This window comes from Triturus cristatus, chromosome 2_1 (genome assembly GCF_964204655.1).
Source record: "Triturus cristatus chromosome 2_1, aTriCri1.1, whole genome shotgun sequence".
NCBI classification, from domain to species: Eukaryota; Metazoa; Chordata; class Amphibia; order Caudata; family Salamandridae; genus Triturus; species Triturus cristatus.
Window position 1 is genome coordinate 290,266,476 of NC_140581.1, and position 22,208 is coordinate 290,288,683.

The window sequence follows — 22,208 nt, forward strand, 5'->3', positions numbered from 1 at the left end:
CTTTTGGAGGATGGATTCACTTGTGTCTAGAATATGAAATGCAGAGCATGTGCACGTCACTCAGACAGCAGTTTATGAGAGACGGTGTAATTTCTTGAGGGTAGTGGACCCTACTTTTAAAATACGTTGTTTTGTCTCCCCATTTTTGCACCTTTTCCATAGGAAATCATATACATCGAGGGATTCCTTTAAAGACTTAAAACAGGGTGGACCCACTAGGCCACCGTTTTGCGCCAATCTAGAGATTATGCTATTTAATACACGTTACGTGTCCTAATGAGACATGATACATACTCATTGAAATAGAGGCATACTGCCAACGTCTTTCCCTGGAGAGATAGTTAGAGTAACACGTGGCTGCTGGGTTTCTTTCTCAGTTTCACACATGTCTTAAGCCAAACATCTCAGTCCTGAGAAGACCCTTCAAATCAGCCAGGGTTGAAACGTCAACATCCTATTCCTGGCTCACACTTTGATCATGAATGTGCAATAATTGTCAAAATATCTTAATTCGTAAATTAACGGATGAGCCTGGGTTGTACAGTGTCTGGTGTTCAGATATTATGTATTGTCACATCCACTTAAGCACTGCGTAGTTTGCACTTTGTATATAATAAGCACAATGATGATTACGGAGATTTTTTGAGAATACATATCAACAAAGGAAACCCCCTTCTCAGACCTCCTTTTTTTGTGTTGTAATTGAGAAATATTCTCTATATTGTATTAGTATCTGCATTAAGTACGGGAATCACTTATTGAGAGTGTGATTCTCACCCACTAAATGATGCCCACAGCACTTTGTACATATATAAAATACTTACCCCTGTTCCCTTGGGCATATAGGGTAGTTCTTGTTATAACTTACTAGTTCCAATCATTGGCCACTAGACCGATTGCAAACCCACATTTACTACAGCAGAAATATAACTACAGTAAAGCTAAGCGAAGCTAACTGTGAGGAAATCCAAACCCATGACTAATCAGCCAGAAATAGGACTAGGACATATTAGACACTAGTAAAAATGGTTTATTGGAATATCAAAGAGTTAACACATCAAATAAATAAAAACATCTTATGTTATTTCGACACAAAAGAGGCTCAAGTAGCATTATTATAATAAACACGCATCATCCCAAAAGAAACTGACAACCTTACAGGCGTCGAAAAATCTACCTACCCACTCCCAATTTCAAGTAAAAGTTTAGCAGGTCGATCTATTTTTAGCACCTACTAGTTCCATCTGGCAAATAAACTTAGGGTGGAAAGGAACAGTGAATGAGCAATAAAAATGCTTTTAAATCTTGTTTGTATCGTGACACATTTTCATTCTGTTCAAGGAAAGAGGTCGGATGTCAGTTTGTCTTTTAACTAAATGCTGCTTGGAAAATTAGTTTTCTCTCGCACGCTAGTGTTAGAGGTTTTTGTCAAGTGAGCGGTCTGAAGATGTCAGTTATTTTTCTCGTAACACATAACATTTATATTAATAGCCTGTAAATAATATTACAAATATTTCAAAATATATCAGGGATCACAAAAGGACATTTTTTGTAATTAATAGTGATGCAAAATAAGTTAAATAGGAGCAAAACAAACTAGACCACTTTAATTGGTGAGGTGCAAGTGACACATATTTGCAGAAACTATTTCCAGATATTATTACTTGTACACTATGTAGTTTTATCAGTAAAGCCGCATGTCAGTGGGAAAGTTTGTGGCCATTTTAATGTAAAATCTGCTGATTACAAATGACTGTGCTACCACTTCATGCTTTAGTTATGTATTTAATAAAAGTGATAGTTTTTAAACCGGATTTGAGAAACATTTCTGCCCCTGCTCTGATGACAATGCTGTTAATGAACTAAGAGGTAAGTCAGGTGTCATGTGTATCCTATATTTGGCTAGATTTGTATTATATAGGGAAAAAAAAGTTTAGTCTATTGAATCATACAAAAGAGTTTTTGTACAGAAGACATGCTGAACTTGCACATTTGTAGGTGCTCTCATATGCGATAATGAAGAAAATAGCAACTCAATGAATTAAAATATTTGCCCGCTATCACATCATTTGAAACCATTTTATGGGTAAAAGGCATTACAAATAGGTTGAGTAGATTATTTAAGTCACTAAACATGCAGGTCTAATAAAAAGGTTATGATTTTTCGAGCCCTGTCAGAAGGGACTGGGTTGGAATTGTCAAAGGCTGTAAATATACAGAGTCAGACCATAGCACCAAAATTATGTAATTTCAAGTCATCAAAAAACAAAGGCATAGCCATATAGTTCATGAAATACCTTTACTGTACTAAAACATGTCACGACGCACAAGACTGGGACATATTTACCATGGAGAAGATTGCTAACGAACTCTTAATTATTGGTTCTGTATATGTTCCTAATTTTTTATGGGCCCCTTTCCTTAGGATCCTTAACCATCTTTTAGAGGAACCTGGCAACACTTGCACAATCACTGAGGAGATTGGTACTTAGCCCTTGACTTTGTTATACACAGAACTGGACCATGATATAGGTAACTTTGAAGACAATGCGCTGCTACACAACAGTGACCGAAATCATGGTCTGGTAGACGCATGGCATTTATTGCATCTAAAAGATGAGGCGCACACATTTTAATCTTTTGTGCACAACATGAGTTCTGGTATACTCTATTTCCAGATTACAAAACAGGCATTCTGGAGAGTACTGAAATATGACATTATGGAATACAGTTTATCTGAGCATGCTCCGACTGAGCTGAAAAATCAACACTGGCAGAACTTCCCCAACAGTGAAAACTTCACACAGTTTAAGATGCCATTAGTGAAAACGAAACTTAGGTCCAATCTTAGGTACCATTTACAATACATAAAAGATAATGCAGGCTCTGTGCTTTCCCCACAATTATTATGGTCAGCGTGTAAAGCTACTTTATGAAGAGTAATAATGAGCCTTAGGTTGGACTGTGTTTCTAGTAGGCAATCTAGACACCATATCCGTACTCTCTTGCATCGGTTAAGGTCTACTAGCAACACATGAAACAACAGTGGCCCTCTCCCTCAATACAGAGAAAGAATTAGATGGAGTGGAGAGAGACTGCTTGTTTAGAGTATTGGAGAGATTCAATACAGACTCACGTTTTATATGCAAAATTAGATGGCTCTATTATGATTCTTGGCTCTATTATGGGCCTTGGTAACATGGAAATTTCTGTTCAAACCATTCCCAATAAGTCCAGTGACAAGGCAGGGCTGCTCATCCCTCTCCCTTGATATTTCTTTCTATTAGCTTTGGAACTACTGGCCAAGCTATTAGCTTGGCAAATCACATTACAGGGATCCACACAAACGCAGGAGAATCAAAAGTCCCCTTATATGCAAATGGTACTCTCCACACCCAAGGAAGCCTAAAACCGAAACAGTAGTATTAATGTCCATGATTGAGACATTTGCCGCCTTTCCCAGTTACTGGTTCAAATGTGAGGCTCTCACATTGTCTTGATCTACGACAACAACAGACATTGAAAGTAACTATTTTAAGGCAATCTTAAATATCTAGGTATACTGATCAATGCTGATCTACAAAAATGGCCACTGATAATCTAAACCCAATAAACCAACACATTAACTTGAATTTTCAAAAGTAGAAAACCCATTACCTATCTTTCTGGGAATTAATAGAGGTGGTCAAAATGATCATAGCGCCTAGATTCAATAGAGGTGTGGAATTCCTATAGCTCGACGCCCAGGCCATATTGTTTGGGGTCAAGGACAACAAGTCTCATGTTTGTCCTTTGCAAATGTAGGCCCAACCACCTGCAGCACAAACCCTTAGGCTGCCAGTTTACAGTACCCAATTATGGAGCAGGGAAGGGAATCGTCTGCTGTTGAGGTAATATTTGGGTCCATTTGTTAATGCTGTTGAACTTGTATCTATGGTTCAGTAATTAAAAGCCTTTATAATTTGGATGAGCACTTTGAATAAATGTTGTAAGCTTGTACTGCACTGTCAGTGCTTCCCAAAAAAAGTGTACACGTTTGCAAAGTTTAACAATATGAGGTTACATATAATGATCCCAGAGTGATCTCTGATTTGATACACATATTTGCAGAAGCTTGAAGGCAAGATTGATAATTCTTTGTTTTCAAAATAAACGGTTAAAAAAATGAAACCAGGAAAAAAATACTTTTGTTAAACTACTGTGAAATTGTAGGTACCATTTCTCATTTCTTTGCTGCATCATTTAGTAAAATGTGTTGTTGTGTGCTAATATTTCCAAAAAATATTCATAATGGAACAATCTGAGTAACCACTTTCAACAAGATTATGGAAAACATGAAAATAACTGAGTATTGGCAAAGCCACTAGGTCTGATATTGGTGGTCAGTCATTTGGTTGTGTCAATGCGTTTCTTGTTTTGACATAGCTTTTGTAAAACTTAATTGTGGAAACAGCCAGGCCCATTGTAACAAACATTGGCAAAAAACAAAAATGTTTTTTGTTCCAAAAAAAAGTACGCATTGCCACAATAGTTCCTGGCACTGAAGAAAACTACTTTGTGTGCCAATATGCTCTTGTGAAAGAGCAGAATGCTATCACTCACAGTGAAACCAGACGATAGATGGGATAGAGAGAGAGAATTTTAATAAAAACAAAAAGGTCTTGATTAACACCATGCCTAATTAGAGGCCTAATTCTAAAAATAAATAAAAAACATTACAAAAGTGCTTTGTATTGGCGCAAATTTTTGTATATCATGAATTCACAAGAATTTACAGAAGTAGACCAGGAAATCGTACTCTTACACAATATTTGTGAACTGTATTTTAGCATGAGCAAATTTACATGTGTAGATTTGCTCATGCGAAAATCTGTTGAGCGTTTACAAGTTGATCATCCTAGCAACCACTTTTTTACCTACACTGGAAAAAGTTACAGTGGAGTGAGGTAGATTGGGGAGAGTGGAATGGGGTAGATTGGCATAGAGTGGAGTGAAATAGATTGAAGTGAGGGAGTTGGGTACATTGGCTAGGTAGACTGCAGTGGGGTAGACTTGGGTAGAGTGGAGTGGGCTATAATGGGGTAGACTGGAGTGAGGTAGGCTGGAGTGGAGTCGGTAGATTGGAGAGATTTGTAGTAGGGCAGAATGGAATGGAGTGGGGGCGGACTGGGGTAGTTTGGAGTGGAGTAGACTGGGACAGCCTGGAGTGAGGTAGGTTGAATTGGGGTGGAATGGAGTAGAGTAGGGTAGGTTGGGGGAAGAGTGAAGTGCAGGGCATAGGGGTAAATTAGAGTGGTGTAAATTGGGGGAGTGAGATAGATTGAGGTGGGGTAGACTGACGTGGATTTGAATGGATTAGAGTGGTTAGAATGGAGTGGGGTAGTTTGGAGTGGGGAGATTGCATTTGGGTAGATTGGGGTGGATTGGAGTAGACTGGGGTAGAGTGGAGGAGGATATATTGGGACAGATTGGAGTGAAGTGTGGTAGACTGGGGAAGAGTGCAGTGGATTTGGGTAGACTATAGTGGGGTAGATTGGAGTGAGTTATGTAGAGAAGTACTCCTTTTCGAGGACATTTGAGGGCTGCAGACAGGCCAGTATGGCGGGGACAAGTCGGTTGGTGTCTTCAGTCTTCGCTGCTGTATGGCTCTTCCTTGTCCTCGTCTTGGTAGGTTGTCGGTAATCGGAGGGTTAAGGTTCAGGGATGCCCCTAAATACTCAATTTAGCGGTGTTACAGGGGTTAGAGGGTAGTAGCCAATGGGCTACTTACCTTTAGGGTGACTACACCCCTTTGTATGTCCACTCCCTCTGGGGAGGGCGCATACCCCTAACCCTAGTGGCTAGAATCCTCAAAATCAATATGGAAAATGTTCAAAGGAGGGGGGACACTTCAACTCAGGACACCTTAGGGGTCATACTGGTTGAGAGGGGACACACCTTGCCTGCTTACTACTTTTCCCGCCAACCTCGCCGCCAAAAGTGGGCCTCGGTCAGGGGGGTGGGCATCTCCACTAGCTGGAGAGGCCCTGACTAGCATAAACAATGGCAGGAAGCCTCTGAGTCTCACCGTCCTTGAATGCTGTTCCTGCTTGGGGGTACGTGTGAAGCATCTCCACACAGAGCAATCTTTGTTTCTGACCCACGAGATCACAAGACTCACACCTCAGTGGGTCAGAAACATATCTGAAAGTTGCAGGCTGGTGCAGACCCGTCAGCCACAAATTAGCGGTTTAGTAGGATTGCAGGGGGCACCTCTGAGGAGCTCGCTAAGTACATTTATTAATTAATCCAACACTGGCATCAGTGTGGGCTCATTAATCGGAGATGTTTAGTGCCAAACATATTGGGATTCGGTGAAGCCCCCATGGAGCCCCCATACTCTGTATGTACTTATAATGACTAAGGATAAACTTAGACACTATAGGGGCATATCTGCTCATGCAGTTATGACCTCACATGAGGTATAGTGCACCCTGCTGTAGCGCTGCAAGGCCTACTGTAAGGACTGACTTACCTCTGCCTCTTGTAGTGCCTGCAAGCCTGGCACACAGGGATCTGTGTCAGGTCGACTTCACTTTTAGCTGCCCACAACACGCAAGCTGCAGTGGCGGTGTGCATGTGTTTTATGAGGGGTCTCTTAAGGTGCCATAATACATGCTGTAGCCCTTAGAGACCCTCTCCGGTCAAAATGTCCTTCGTACCACTGGTACCTTTTACAAGGGGCTTATATGTTGGCCAGAGGTGGGCCAATTGTGGAAACAAAGGTACAGTGTTGGGAAAGAACACAGGCACTGGGAGCCTGATTAGCAGGAACCCAGTGCACCTTCAGTCAAAGTTGCAGTCAGAGTCAGGCAAAAAGTAGGGGGTAACCATGCCAAAAGGAGTACGTTCCTACGCTGCAACAACGTATCTTTGATTCTATAAAATAAATATATTAAAAGTTTTAACAAACCATTGGTCTCGGATTTAGTCATTTAGTGTGCGTAATCCTTTTTTGCCTGTGTGTGTACAACAAATGCTTTGCACTGCCCTCTGATAAACCTAACTGCTCACCCACACTACCACAAAAGGAGTGGGGTTGACCGGAGCATATTATCTACTTTAGCCTCTGTAGAACCTCTGGGGATCCGCTGAACTCTGTGCACACTATACCTTACTTTGATATAGTATATAAAGAGCCAGCATCCTACAAGGTAGACTGAAGTGGAAAGGTGTAGACTGGGGTGGGATAGATAAGGATGAACTGGAGTACAGAGGAGTGGAGTAGACTAGAGTGAGTTATGGTAGGTATACTGGAGTGAAGTGGGGTGGACTGGAGAAGAGGGGGGATAGATTGGAGTGAGAAAGATAGGAGTGGGGCAGTTTGAAGAGGGGTAAACTGGAGTGGAGTAGTTAGGAGTGGAGTTGACGAGTGTGGTGTGGAATAAATTGGGATATTGTGATTAGATTGGGTTATGGTGAGGTAGATTGGAGAGGGGAGGAGTAAATTGTGGTAGATTCGAATGGGCGGATTGGATGTAGTAGATTGGGGAGAATGAAGTGCCGTGAATTGGTCTGAATTGGAGTGGGGTAGGGTAGATTGGAGTGGGTTGGATTGGACTAGAGTGGGGTAGATTTGATTGGCATGTGGTAGATTGGAGTGAAGTGGAGTGTGGTAGACTGGGGTAGAGCAGGGTGGGGTAGATTGTGTGGATTGGAGTGGGTACATTGGGGTAGAGTGGCATGAGGAAGCCTGGAGTGGAGTTGGACAGACTGAAGTAGAGTCGAGATCGGAGTGGAGAGAGATAGACTGGGGAGGAGTGGAGTGAGGCAGATTAGAGTGAAGTGAGACAAATTAAAGTGGAGTGGGGTAGGTTGCGTGGATTAGAGTATGGTGGATTGGAATGGAGTGGAGTAGATTGAAAAGGGATGATTGGAGTGGGATAGATTGGAGTGACGTGGGGAAGTTGGAGTAAAGGGGGTAGAGTTGTATGGGATAGACTGCAGTGGAGTGGGGTAGATTGCGGTAGAGTGGGGTAGATTGGAGTGGAGTAGATATGGGCATATTGGAATGGACCGGGTTATATTGAGTGCAGTAGATTGGGGATGAGTAGACTGAAGTAGGGCAGGGTGCAGTGGGGTAGACTGGATTGGGGCAGAAAAAGTTAGAGTGGAGTAGATTATACTGGAGTGTGGTAGACTGAAGTGGAGTGTGGTACTTTGGAATGGAGTGGGGTAGATTGGAGTAAATTGTGGTGAAGTGAGGTAGATTAGAGTGGAGAGGAGTTGGATGGATTGCAGTTGGGAGTGGAGTGGGGTAAACTGGAATGCAGTGGGTTAAACTGGGCTGGGGTGGATTGGAGTAGAACGGAGTGGGTAGAGTGGAGTGGGTCGGATTAGGATACAGTGGAGTGGGGTTGATCGGGGCAGATTGGAGTGTGGAACATTGGAGTGAACTGGAGAGTGGTAGACTGGAGCAAAGTGGGGGAGATTTCAATGGAGTGCGGTAGATTGAGGCGGAGTGGAGTAGACTGGGGTTGACCGTAGTGGAGTGGATTGGGGTAGATTGAAGCTTGTGGGGCAGGCTGGGTGGAGTGGGGTAGATTGGGTTGGAGTGGGGTGGGTAAATTGGGGTGGGGTGGATTGGATTTGAGTAAAGTGGGGTAGATTGGGTAGATTAGAGCGAAGTACAGTGGGGTGTGGCTGACTAGGGTACAGTGGAGTAGGGTAAGTAGAGAGGAGGGGCATAAAGTGGAGTGGCGTGTTGTGTCGTGGAGTAGCGTGGAGTAGCGTCAAGTGGCATGGCATTTCGCACAGTGTCTTAGAGTGGGGGAGCGTAGAGTGCATGTTGTAGAATGGAGTGGAAGGGCATAGTGTGAAGGTATGCACGGTGTGGTAGCGCTCTGCCAATACAAACAATACATTTTCCACTGAAATGACCACTACATTTGCATCGAAATACGGTTTTACTTCACACAAATGATATGTGTGCAAATGTCATCACCTAGTGTACTGATGTGTTTGGGTCTTATTCAAATATTTGTTTCCGTCACACTTCAGAATTACAAACAAAAAGTGCTTTATTTGTACTAATTCAAGTATATGCTAAAACATTAGAACAGTTAATTTTTTTGTTGTGTGCTAGGGGAAAAATCATCCTACAACCTCTGCCCTACATGCGCACTTAGGATTGTCACATCAATTCTATCAATTTGAAGTCAAAGAAAGAAAAAAAAAACACGAAGCTCCCCAGAAGAGAGAGCTTGACATTTGACCTCTGTCTTTGAATGCACAGCAAATGTGACAAAATAAGAACAAGATCTAAAGGCCTGCTTACCGAAAGCAAGTTTAATAAAGAAAACAATCAACATGGTTTGGGCAACGGGAGGGACAAACTCAACCTGGACAGCCTAAAGAAAATAAAGCCAGCAAATAGAAAGCCAGAAAATATGAGTTACAAACCACAAAGCAAATGGTAAGCAAGGGCGAAATGCCTTCCTAGGTCCGATTTCTGAATGTCCCCAAGATGTCTTTATCAAACCAGACAGCTATGCAAACATAAGATCACATATTCCAAGATGGAGAACAGTGTACTTCTGAAGAGCTAACATTGCAATTTGGAATAGGTAATATTCAAGACTGTAGAAACAGACAATTAAAAAACTGTGTTGTATATATGATGGGGACATAGAAGTGTCATCTAACCACTTCCCCGATATAGATGCATATGAAAAACGGTTCCCTAACAAGGAAGGTTTAACAAGCTTAAATAATGTGAAAATAAAAAGTTAAAAATGGCAAAATAAACAGGAAATTGAGTACGAAGAAGAGTGGACCACATGACTGGAAAAACATGAAAAAAGTAATGCGGAACTAGATTGAAATTCACATTTTTCAAAAAATTATACAACTGGTACTGGACCCAAACAGAACTAGTCAGTACTGGATTGGACCATGATCACGAATACTGGAGATGTGATCAAGTGTACACTGTGCCATATCTTGTAAACATGGACGAACAGCTCTTCATACACAGCAGATGTTTGAGAGACATTGTCTAAATGCAGAATCTTCAACTTTTAATTATCCATAAAACTGTGAAAGTAGAATATGCATCTTCTATCTGACAAGCATGGATAACTACTTCACTAGCAGTAGTCAAACTATGCATCTTGACACCCCAACACACAAAGTGATCATTTGAAACATTTCATATTGCCTCTTATAAAAAAAGAAATACACAGTGCAGGACGCAATGGAGCTCTCTAACAGAAAGTGGGCCTCGGTGGGTTTGACAGTGATACTAATATCTGAATATTCACCAAATAGTCAATGTTGCTATAGAAATGCAAACCTCAGTGTTAAGAGACGAATCTGTAAGATGCCAGGCTCATAATCCATCTCTGGAACCTTATGAGGTTTAAGATTATATGTGAAGTTTTTGTTAAGGAAGTAATATTAAGGAGGATAATGACATTGTCTCTACCCGCACTCATTATCCCGGACTCTGTGTTCTTTCATTTTTTCTTTTTCTTGTATGCAGCTTTGATAATTAATGGCTTAAGCCATTCAAACTATTTTGATAGCATGAGTAAATTACCATATTTCTTCAATATGTATACTATGACTGTGCAGCTTACAATGTATGTAACTGGTTACATTTCTCTTCACATGCATTGTTCGACTTGTGTTTAACAAATGTTAAAATTACTATTAAAAATTATTGATGCATACACAGCTTTAGCACCTTACATTCATGATTAATGAGAACTGCCCTGCTGCAGTGAAACAATGTTATTCTAATGAGAATGTCTAGTGAAGATGTCAATGCAAGAGGGAAGTTGTGTATGCTACAATATAAAAGGAGTATCAAAGAATAATTTACTGTGCTGGTAATAACACTGGTTGGTTATTAGAGTGGAAGCTGAAAGTTAGGCCAATTAAAATGTTTCCAATGCGTTATGTTAACATTACAGATTTACAATTACCCCAGGGAGATAAAAAATGTTCTTTAAATTGTGGAAAGCTTATATAGGTAGAAAACAAACGTGTTTAACAGAAGGGGAGTGTTGTTACCATCAGTGGCATACTAATGCAATAATGTCAACTGGTGCAAGGAATGAGTAGTGAATGGAAATCTAGAGTACAAAGAGCAGCTACCTGAGAAAATGTGCAAGAAATGTAAGCAGGAATCAAAAGGTATTTGATGAGGGCTGATGGCAACTTATCAACACAGATTGAAATTGAAAAAGGCACTAGGCAAGAAGGCCCATCTTATCCTTTGTTGTTCTCCATTGATTTACTATTGGCTTCTGCAAGTCAGAGATATATACTCATTATGGGGCTGACATAAGAATAGGAGATGTGCGTTTAGACTTCTTCCACTCTTATTAAGCATTATTAAGTTCACCTAGTAATCTGCCCTACATGTTAACAAAGAGATGTCTGGTTAAGCAGTAGGTTTTGGGCCAAATATAATGAGTTTTGTTAATTAATCTTTTTGAAAATTAGCCTTTCTGCAGGGTCATCTCATATGTTTTTGCCTGTGCGTGGAACCCTTTTTTGCTGACTATATAACCCTGTAAACTTCACACATGGTAACCAGTGGTAAAGTGCTTGTGCTCCTGCTTTCAACATGGTAACATTGGTATACTCCTGCAGGGCACGTTCAATTTACTCATAAGTACCTAGTATATGGTACCACGAGAAACCAGGACCTGTATATTAAATGCTACTAGTAGGCTGCAGCATTCATACTGACACCCACAGCTGTAAAACCTGTCTCCAGGCTGTGCAGTTTTAAAACTGAAAACTCAACCTGTCAATATAATTCCCATATGACAGATGTAAACCTTTCATTTACATATTAATAAGTCACCCCACATAGGCTCTATTGGCCAAAAGGCAGGGTGCATAGTATTTAAAAGTAGAACATATAAAAGTGTAATGTTGTTACATAGGAAATTACTGAGATCCAATATTGAGTTAAATAAATATTATCTCTACCTAGAAGCTGCTACAAATTTAATTTATAGACTATTTGAAATATTTATTACAAGACCAATTCACTGTTGAAGTTGGATTTACAATAAATATTTTGTAAAAGGGATTTTTAGAAAAGTTACCTTTGCCCACCTGAAGATTCTAGAAGCTAAATCTGCATCTTCCTTCTCACATCAAGTAAATATTTCAAAAAGGTGTGAACTCGAACCCAGGACAGGGACAAAAGGCCTTGGGTGTGGGGAGGTGTTGTTATCTTCACATGATGGCATGTGGGCTGGCCCCAAGGGCTCAATGAACTTCAAAGAGGCCTACCCTATCACAAGCAAATTTAGTTAATGCCCAGACATTCACCCTTCTTTTTTCCATACCCCCAGTCAGACCAGCCTCATCACAGTGGGCCTCTTGTTGACATCTCAGTCTCCGATCCTGCTGTACTGTCAAGACCTACTTGACAGATCTGTTGGAGTTTTCACTTGACACTTGGGGTGTACTTCAAAGAGGCCTTCCCTGTCACAGACAACTATGGACAGGATCCCTCTATTGCCCCTTCCCCCATTCAGACAAGCCCCAATCACCCGCAGGGGTCAGGAAAGCACATGTGAAGTCTGTATATACCAGCCACCAGAAACTGGGCACATGCAAAGGGCCAACACACGCACAGCAAACCAGAAACTGCTAGAACTGATTGCCCCAGGATCTCGGTGGAACGCATAACTCCAAGTGTGGCCGCCGTCCGCATGGTTTTAAAAAGGATCCGGAAAAACGGAGCGCCAGACCCCAATGGCTTGCCTGGCTCCCTTTTCAGGGAGGATATCATTTTCTGGTCTACAAATCTTGCTATGTTGTATGCAGCATGCAGATTCTTAGAGGAGGTCCCAGACTCTTGGAGGGGTTCACTGCTGCAACCTATTTTTAAAAAAGGTGCATACACTGACCCCAGGAACTATCGGATGATTGCTCTGCTGGATATCGAGGGGAAAGCATACGCAAGCACCCTTTTGCAGGAGCTAGCAAACTGTGTTGACTGAGAAGGCCTATTGCCATTTTATGAGACCAGGTTCAGACCAGGGGGCTCCACTGTTGACAATCACATTTCTGTCTTATCTAGCCCAACAAGCAGTAGCCTGTCGTTCTCCCCCAGTCTTTGCATGTTTCATTGATTACTCAGCAGCTTTTGATGGGATTGATAGAAACATCCTCTGGGGGAAATTGGTGAGTTGGAAAATCTGCCCGAGCCTATTACGAGCTATTACATCCTTGTACTCAAGAACCTGGCTAAGGATAAAACTTTCCATTGAGTCGGCTACACACACAAAAATCGCCGCTGAAGCAGGGCTGTGTTTTGGCACCGCTACGATTCAACCAGTATACAGCTGACCTCGGTCCGGCACTGCAGGGGGCCTCCCTCGCCACACCAATAATTGGGGACAAAAAAAAATCCATCTAATGCAGTATGCCGATGACCTAGTCCTTCTGGACCACACATGAACAGGTCTTAAAAAAGCTCTCACTGCCCTAGAACAATGTAACACCAAAAATATGCTAACCGCTTTTTTTTGCTTTTTTTTTTGTCAACAAAAGGATTCGAATAAAAAAGCATCAAGTTAGATACTTAGACATTTCCATAAAAGAGCAATTTCTCAAGTAAGAAGAGTAAAGAATTATAATCAAAAGAATAACATGACTTAATTAAACCTTATTAGCCTCCTAATGAGACTGCATATCGACTTAGAACACAGACTTCCATATTACATTGCATTTAACTAAAGAACGAATACCCTTTGTTTTAGCCACTGCTTGTTCCATATCATACGTTTGTCTGACTATCAGCCACCAATCAGAAACAGAAGGAGGTTTTGGTGTGATCCAGACCCGAGCAATTGCCAATCTTGCAGAAACCATAAAAATAGAAAATATACCATTCAATTTAAGGCTCGAGTTCCAACTACCCGCATTATTTCCTTAGCTGTAAGAGGCAATTCGATCCCCAACTTCTGAGATACTACTTGACCCACCCTTTGCCAAAATGTCAGACAGGATATAAACATATGCAGTATATTGGCCACATATAGATCGCACCTTGGGCATTTTGTCCGATCAGTGATTAGATTATTAGATGACCATTCAGCGATTCTTTCCAGCGTATAATATAGTAAGCCTATCGCACGATGTTGTTGCAACCGCAAGTTGGTAGAGTGCACTGACTTATTTATCATACTGAGAGCTTGCGATATTGAAGCAGCCGCCACCGGCTCCCCCAGGATCTTGCTCCAACTATCTGCTAATCTCTCAGAATCATCTGACCTATATGTGCTCAACCATTTATATGCCCTGCTGATCAGAGATTTTATTTTTACGGCATATAGGCAGTCCCATATGTCAAAGCGAAGGGTATTCGTCAGCTTCAGATGACGGGTGAAATAATCCCGAATCTGAAAATATTTAAACAACATATTTTCAGAAAGATTATACTGCGTCTGAAGTGCCCCAAAAGAAACAAAACCCCTGTCGTCATACATATCCGCCAGACATGTAACGCCACATCTAGCCCAACATTTACCCATAGTATCATGAAACACCTCTGGCAGCCCTGGGTTGCCCCAGATTGAAAAATGATATAGTACACCTAAGAGATATTGCCTGCCAGATGAATATACTATCTCGTACAGTCTTAAATGTAACCCTTTTAAAATAATTTGGGTCAATGGTTCTATAAAGAAACATATTACTGTCCTCGCCTAGCATAAACCTATGACAGAAAGTAGTACAAACAGGATTGAGGAGACTCCGAAAGCGTCTGATGAAAGTTGATCAAAAATACATCTTAAAAATCAGGAAACTCTAAGCCACTCTCGCTAAAAGTAAGTTTTAACAAATGTATTGCCCTTCGTGATTTTCTGTACCCCCATATGAAACTACTAATCATACCCTCTAAGCGCTTAAAGAATAAATTAGGGACACGTAATGGAATAGAGCAAAATAAATAAAGAAATTTAGGCAGAATTTTCATTTTTATAATGTTATTCCGACCAACAATGTCTAAAGGAAGCTTATGCCATTTTTTTTAAAGACTTAGCTGTCTCTTTCAATAGTTCTTTGTAATTTAGAGAGAAAATCCTGTCTATCTGTGCCGATAGCTTCACCCCCAGATAAGTGACAACAGAGTAAACCCCCTGCATTAAAACCGATGGTTTAAAGTTGAGAAGAGCTTGAGTCTTAGTAATGTTTAAAAATATGCTAACAGCTAATGCGAGCAAATCCAAAACCGTGATCTTCTGAAGTTATCCAAAGAAAAATCTCAACAAGTGGCGCTTGGGTACTTTGAGCCTGGACTGTGTACAAAATTACAGCTACCTAGGCACTTGGTTAAGCAAGACTGTCCGCCCTTAGATCCACGTAGAAAATTGCAGCTTAACAAAAAGATGGTCACACATTCCCTCTGCAAGCTGCATGCCACGCTAGACAGCCCAACACCTATAGCTGTCTGAAGGGTGCTGCGGGCCAAACTGCTACCATCACTTAAATATGCGCAAGTTATTTTATCTACATTTACTAACCAATGATCCAGTCAGCATCGGCTGTGTACACACCCTCTTGCTGGATTGATTTTAAAAATGTGATTACGTTTTTAATTCATGATACATGCTTTTGACTTTTTATTGTAATGATTTTAAGTAAATCACACAAACATATTCAGTCATTCATTGAATCACAGCTGGCCTCTTTTTACATTAGTGTCAAAGTCTGTTTCACAGGTCTTCTTGGATTACATATAACATTTGAGGCACACTTCAAAGGACAGAAACAGGCAGAATTAGTGCTCTCCAATGGAAAAGTTAGTGACACATGGCTATGCACCTGAGCAAACATTATAAGGAATATATTGGGTCAACCCGAGAACAGGTTCAGAGCTCCACTTCACAAAACTTTGATAAAGGATGGTGGGTTGAGGATCAGAATGATTTTCTAGCAATAAATCCAAACACAAAGTGATCACTGTAGAGAGGGCGGTGGCAAGAATCAAGACCAACAACAATAGCAGGAGGAAGGACAGCAAAAACACAAACATCACATCTTTAAAAACCACCATAGAACCACCCCCACTTGCAGTGCAATACAAACTCTTGACAATGCAACACCATCTGCCTTTGCAGGTAGACTATCTACAGCACCCTAATGTCATTCCAAAGGTTCCTTCAAAGCACGACCAGAGGCACAGTTCAAGTAAAAATATAATTTGTGAAGGAAACTTTTTCGGCTGAACTCTGCAAAATGTACAGCAATTGATGCATTATGCAGCAAGTGTGGTAAATTCATAATTAAGTGGAATAAACAGTGAAATTGCTGAATCCCAGTCTATCTGCACACTCGCCTGCAGCCATTGATTCAACAATAAAACAAGCATTGTACTCTCAAAGCAAAAACACCAGAACTATTAAAGCATGCTCATGATCAGTTGGAAAAATACTGTTGCAAGCAATAAAATAGCAGAGGCACCATTAGATCAACAACAGAGACTGAGCCAGAGTAATCATCAAGGAAGCACCCGAGCAATGGTAGAGCCACTGTACTACGTCAATTCAGAATTAATAGTCATTGAATACTTTTTTTATGCAGTCAGTTTCATAGTGCGCTTAACATCGGAATTCCTATTCACAGTCACATTTTATGAGGCTTGCAAAAAGAACAGAAGCATGGTAGAATAATTACAGGGTTGCCTCAATCATTAAAGATAGGTTAAGACTTACAAGTATTTGTGCTAGTAGTGTTTGGAAGTAGTAGAGACACCTGTAGTATTGTTGGCTTTGGTAAGAGCAGAAGTAGCACTGGGTATACCAGTTGTTAGACCAGTACTTTAAACGGCAATGGTAGTAGTAATAATTATATAATACACGGGATTCTGCAATTCCATTATAAAACCCTGTCTCTAATTTCTTTATAACCGGTGACTTATGACACAACCAGTCACTGATTATAAAGAATTTACATTAGGACTCACCTATAACTTATTACAGTTGACTTCTTATGTCACAATGCCTGCTGCCAGAACCAGCAGGAGGAGAAAGGCAAGTCAGGTCACAAGCATAATTAAAGCTGTTTAAAGCACAACATGGCTTTTCTTTCTTCTCTGTTTTTAAGGAAAAAGTTGTGACAAGCAGAAAGAACATTTATGGCAACATGTTTATTATTCGCATTCCTGGAGTCATCATAGAAATTTTATAATCTTTCTGCATGTTTGTACATATTTCAAATTACTAATTACGAAAACTGCTTTTTTCATGTCTTTAAATTTGCAATAGACATTCGATTTTTATTTTTCCGTTTGCAAACATGCTCTCTCTTTCGTATGAAAAAGCTATGCAGCAAGGATTTAAGTGGTTTGTGGAAAAGGTGATAGTGTGACCATGCATTGAATGGGATAAAGCGCCACCTGACGTACATTATAAGGATACTGCAAGTCACATCGGGGTTCCAAACCTTATAAAGGAACTCTGCCTTCGACCTATCTCCTCTAAATAGTCATGAAACTCAGTGACTTGCAATATCTCATTAATGTATGGCAGGGGGTACTTTATCCCATATCAGTGCTTTAAATGGGCCAGTACTCACCCGTACTGAGTACCGGCACTTCTTAAATTTATCACTCTGATTGCCGGCACTTCTCAACTGCCGAGGAAAGTACCGGTACTCATGAAAAGATAGGCTCATTGGCTGAGAGTGCTAATGAGCAGGAGTGGAACGTGTCTGGCAGCCAAGGCGCCGCTTCTGTAGCTCCAATCTGAACCCCAGCTGAGCTATTCAGCAGGGCTCATTTGAATAATGTCCGGTGCTCACCATCACACTGTGCTTGACAGAGCAGGGACCGTAAGATTAATTTTACCTGCTAGTATGCGAGTGTGATTTTCAAAGGTAGTGAAAAGTCAGTGCAGGGTAATACTTTAAACATAGAAATGTTTGCAGGGGCAAGGGCGGCGGATTCTCACACTTCCCGTACTTTCTCTCGATCGGAGGTTTAATGCCCAGACAATGCGATCGAAGAGGTCCCTGGAGCGCTAATCTAACTGCTTTCTGCACTAAGGCACCTACCTTCCGAACGCCAAATGCCTCAATTACCCGGTCTGTGCATAGAAGGCTTTCTTATAAGCCAAAGAAGCTCAAAACTGGCGCCGCCAACCCTGCTTGCTGTGACTGTTCCCCGGGTCACGTCAGGTCCCACATGGACACACTGTTGCGGAGGAGCCATGTCTGGTTGGCGACCATGCTGTGGCAGGATGTTGCAGTTCCTGACTGCCAGAGGGGCCCCAGGGCACTCAGGAATTCCCCTACTGCATGGAGTTAAAGGAGATTCGAGAATCGATCACCTGCTCGCCTCCTCACCTCCTTCTGACCTCGACATGATGTGCTATTGCTGTGCCCAACTGGGCCCAACTTCTGCCCCAGACTCACCACGCCATTGTGAGTCTCATAGTGGGAGCAGATGGCACAGGCTGAGACACTGCAGCGGGGCTCGCTGTCTGACTCTCTGAAGAGACAGGCTAGAGATCCACGCGTTGCCAGGCCAGCAACTCCTCTCGGTGGATCGTTCCAACAGCTGCAAAGAGATTCAGGTAAGTCAGATATTAATTTAATAATCTCCTGCTGCCGACATTTAAAATGTTTGTTACGAAAATGATTAGGGGGCTCCAGCATGGCATAGGGCCTTGCAAATGGGCACACTAGAGTTGTCTGTCTGTGCTGAAAACGTGCTACGTTTTGTCTAAACTAGCAATTTTGCTGATTTATTAGTAGTGCAAAGTGTTTAACATCCCTGCTTGACAGTGACAATACGAAGCAGCACCCTTTATTTTCTCAGCACAGTTAGACTTGCTGAGTCCGAGATAAGTCATGCGATTACTGTTCCCGCTGGAGAGAAGTCAGAGTTCTCTCTACTGGCAGTTTACACTCTCACCATTAATATGCATCCTTCAAAAAAGCATATTGTATTGTACTGTATTGTATGTAGATAGCTCAGTGGGTTGCTGTTTTTGTCACAGCGATCCCTTTGTTACATGTGGTTTGGCCGCGGCCGAGGTGGAGGGTGCTGATTTTTTTTTTAGAAATTAAATAATAGCTTCAAAAGTAACTGCTGCAGAGTTTGACTTCCGTGTTGCTCAAATGAGCGTCATTTCTGATATTTGTCTATTTCCATTGACTTCATACCATGATTTTAGTCGAAACAAAGTGCCCCTAAGTGTTACACATCTAGTTGTTGCCGGACTCTCGTAAATCCACTGAATCTATGAAAATGTCACACATAAGCAATCTGAAACATTAGCAGCTATACTCAAATGGGTGTCATTTCTGATATTTATATGATTCCCTCGTCTTCATTGCTTAATTTTGCTAGCGAGAAAGTGTCACTCAGTCGTTGAAATGTCACTCATAATTACAATGAAAATGTCACACATAGCAATCTGAAGCCTTGGTAGCTATGGGGTCCATTCAGGCCCTGTGCTGTCAACCACATTCACACAATCCTCTGCATTTGTGCAAACACAGGCATCATGGCAGTCCCCTGGCAGTGGCAACTAAAAAAAAGCCATGGTAGGTGAAGAGTATAACATGGCTTTTAACATACCCGAGTCTTTTGTGTGTCTGCTTATGTTTGTGTGTTTGCCTGCATTTGTATGTCTGTTTTTGTAAGAAAAAAGCGATAGAGAGAATCAAGACACTCTCAGGAGGTATTTTAAAGAAAATGGGTGGCACTTTGAGTGTCCATGTCTGCTTGGCAACAAAGATTCATAAATAACGTAAAAGGGTGTGCGAGTGGATGGATGAGTGAGCAAGGTTGAATGTATAGAGGGGGGAATGGATGGATGAGTGAATGGATGGGTGAAAAAGGGTGGATGATTGGATAAAAGAGCGGATGATGGGTGGATAAGTGAAAGATTGGATGGATCAATGAAAGTGAGGGAGGATGAAAGGGTGGATGATGGATGAGTGAAAGGGTGGATGGAGTGAAAGGGTGGATGGTATAAAGGAGTGAAAGGGTTGATGGATAGATGAGCGAAAGGGTTGATGGATGAGTGAAAGGGTGGATAAAGAGATGGATGAGTGGAAGGATGAATGGACAGGTTTAAAGATGGATGGGTAGGTTTGGATATGAAGGGTGGACAGACAGAATGGTGAAAAACTGAATAGACAACAGAATGTAAAGGGTAAATGGTGGACATCACCAGGTAAATGGTTGGATGAAATGAATGGATAGATCGATGGAAGAGACAAGAGAGATCTTCTGGGAAGGGTCATGATGATTTGCTTGGTGCCATAAGAGCTTTGGTTCGAAGTGGGGGTATTTTCAGTTTCTTCCTACTCGTGTGCTCAAAAATATATAGTATTGTGCCACACAACAGCAATTAACAGTATGGCATTAAGAAGGTGCGACTATTGAAAAAAAGGAAATGTTAACTTATCGCATTTCTCTTTCATTTAGTGTAATGAGTTAACCTGCTTTGTTTATATAAACACATTTATCATTTGTTTTGGTGTGTGCTGCAACTATTATATAAGTCGTTAAGTATCATCATGTCCTGCCCTTATCCCCGCCCCTAGCTCCGCCCGCTCACTACACCTCTAGCTTATTTTAATGAGTACCTGCACTTATCTTTCCTAGTTAAAGCACTGTCCCATATAGCAATCACATTAACAGTACCAATAGTTCCAGTAGTAGCGACAGAAGTGTTAATAGTATTTATAGCAACAGCTGGTGCACTACTACAAGCATTAGGTGCTGCAGTAATACCAATAGGGATAATACGAACGGCAGTACTCGCAATAAAATTGCAATGCATAAAGTCGCACTACTGGGGATAGTAAAAGTACGAACTAACGATGTAATAGAGGCAACTGTAACACAGATGCAGCACAGGCAATAGTAATTTTCAATTGATAATTCAGCTGAATGAAATGCTTGGTGTTTTTCATGGTTTAAGTTTATGTATTTACAGCGACGCTTGCGAAACTGTTTCACTGTTATAAGACTTCCAGTGTTAACGTATTTTGCTGCAGCAGGTGGATAGGAATTCTTCAATAAAACGCGGAGGTTTGGTGGGACCAATAACAGTAGCACAGTATGAGCAATAAAATGGGCACAGTGGAAGCAATATCAGGGGCATGTTAGGGCAATAAAAAAAAGGAATTGACGTGGCAATGACTAGGGCACCAAGTGAACAATATGATGAAAGCCCGAAGGCTACCGCATAAGTCGAGTCGCAACATGCAACTTCATTCCCATCAGAACATCACAGACAGTGAGTGCCATTAGAAAAATAGTAAATGGACCCTCATAACTATAACAATACCGCCTCCATCACAGCAATAACAAGTGAACCCACAAGGTAACACCACCAACCGCGCAAAAACAATGGCAATGTGAGGGGACCACCACAGGCAACCAACATGACAACAACATCAGGCACCACCAGGTTAATAATAAAGGAACCATGGGAACCAGACATAGCTGCACAGCATCAGGACCGCATCATTTATAGAATATCTCAGGTTAAAAACAAACTGTCATCCTGTGATGCAGGGCCGGTTCCGGCCTGCGTTGCCCCCGCCCTGCCCGCTGGGTGACCCCCTTACCTCGGGTGAGATCTAGTGGCACGTTCTCCTCGCCGCTGTCATTTCGCCCTACGGGAAAGAGAGAAGCCGGTTAGTGGCAGCAATAGTAGCCTAGGAGACGGGCACCTGACAACTCTTGCTGCCAACTGTTTACCTCGGATCCGGGGATGCCTCAGCGATCGGGCGCGGATGCTGAGCGCCATCTTCCACGATAGCGACAAGTTCCCATTACAGGAAACGACGTAGGACAGCGCGTGTCACGTGACGAAAGCGTCGCTGCATACGACGGCGCATGCGCGTTTGATCGCATTCTCTGTGTACTACTAGTTGGTGTGACTGTTCTATAGTAGGCGGTGCGAACAGTATGGAGCACCTGGCAGCGGATATACAAATAGTTGTGTTGTGACCGTGGCTGGCGACTGCTGCTCACCAATGTAATTACAAACAACTTTGAAGAACTTCTAAAGAAGCGAACACTTCCTATTAACACGGTACATGCGGTAAGGTACTGTTGGTGCCAAGGGAGCGGGGAGGAGAAACAGGAGAGGCGCTTCGTAAAGGAAGCAGACTGAGGGGAATGGAGAGACTGGTGGAATGGAACGAAACTGTGGGAGATAGAGTAA

The 22,208-nt window shown here is 41.8% G+C and overlaps 1 protein-coding gene across 4 annotated transcripts in view; it reads right to left on the reverse strand.

The window, feature by feature from the left end:
- Positions 1-21,891, reverse strand: part of RICTOR (RPTOR independent companion of MTOR complex 2) — a 1,453,900-nt gene extending 1,432,009 nt beyond the window's left edge. For 3 of the 4 annotated variants that reach the window (XM_085631133.1, XM_085631132.1, XM_085631130.1), the window contains exons 1-2: positions 21,740-21,876; positions 21,607-21,654 (exon numbers count right to left, since the gene is read on the reverse strand). In XM_085631133.1, the coding sequence (XP_085487259.1) occupies positions 21,607-21,654; positions 21,740-21,788 (97 nt within the window). In that variant the 5' untranslated portion in view covers positions 21,789-21,876. Of the gene's footprint in view, positions 1-21,606; positions 21,655-21,739 lie in introns of all 4 variants that reach the window. The other variant, XM_085631131.1, reaches the window with a different exon arrangement.
- Between the last annotated feature and the right edge of the window lie 317 nt (positions 21,892-22,208).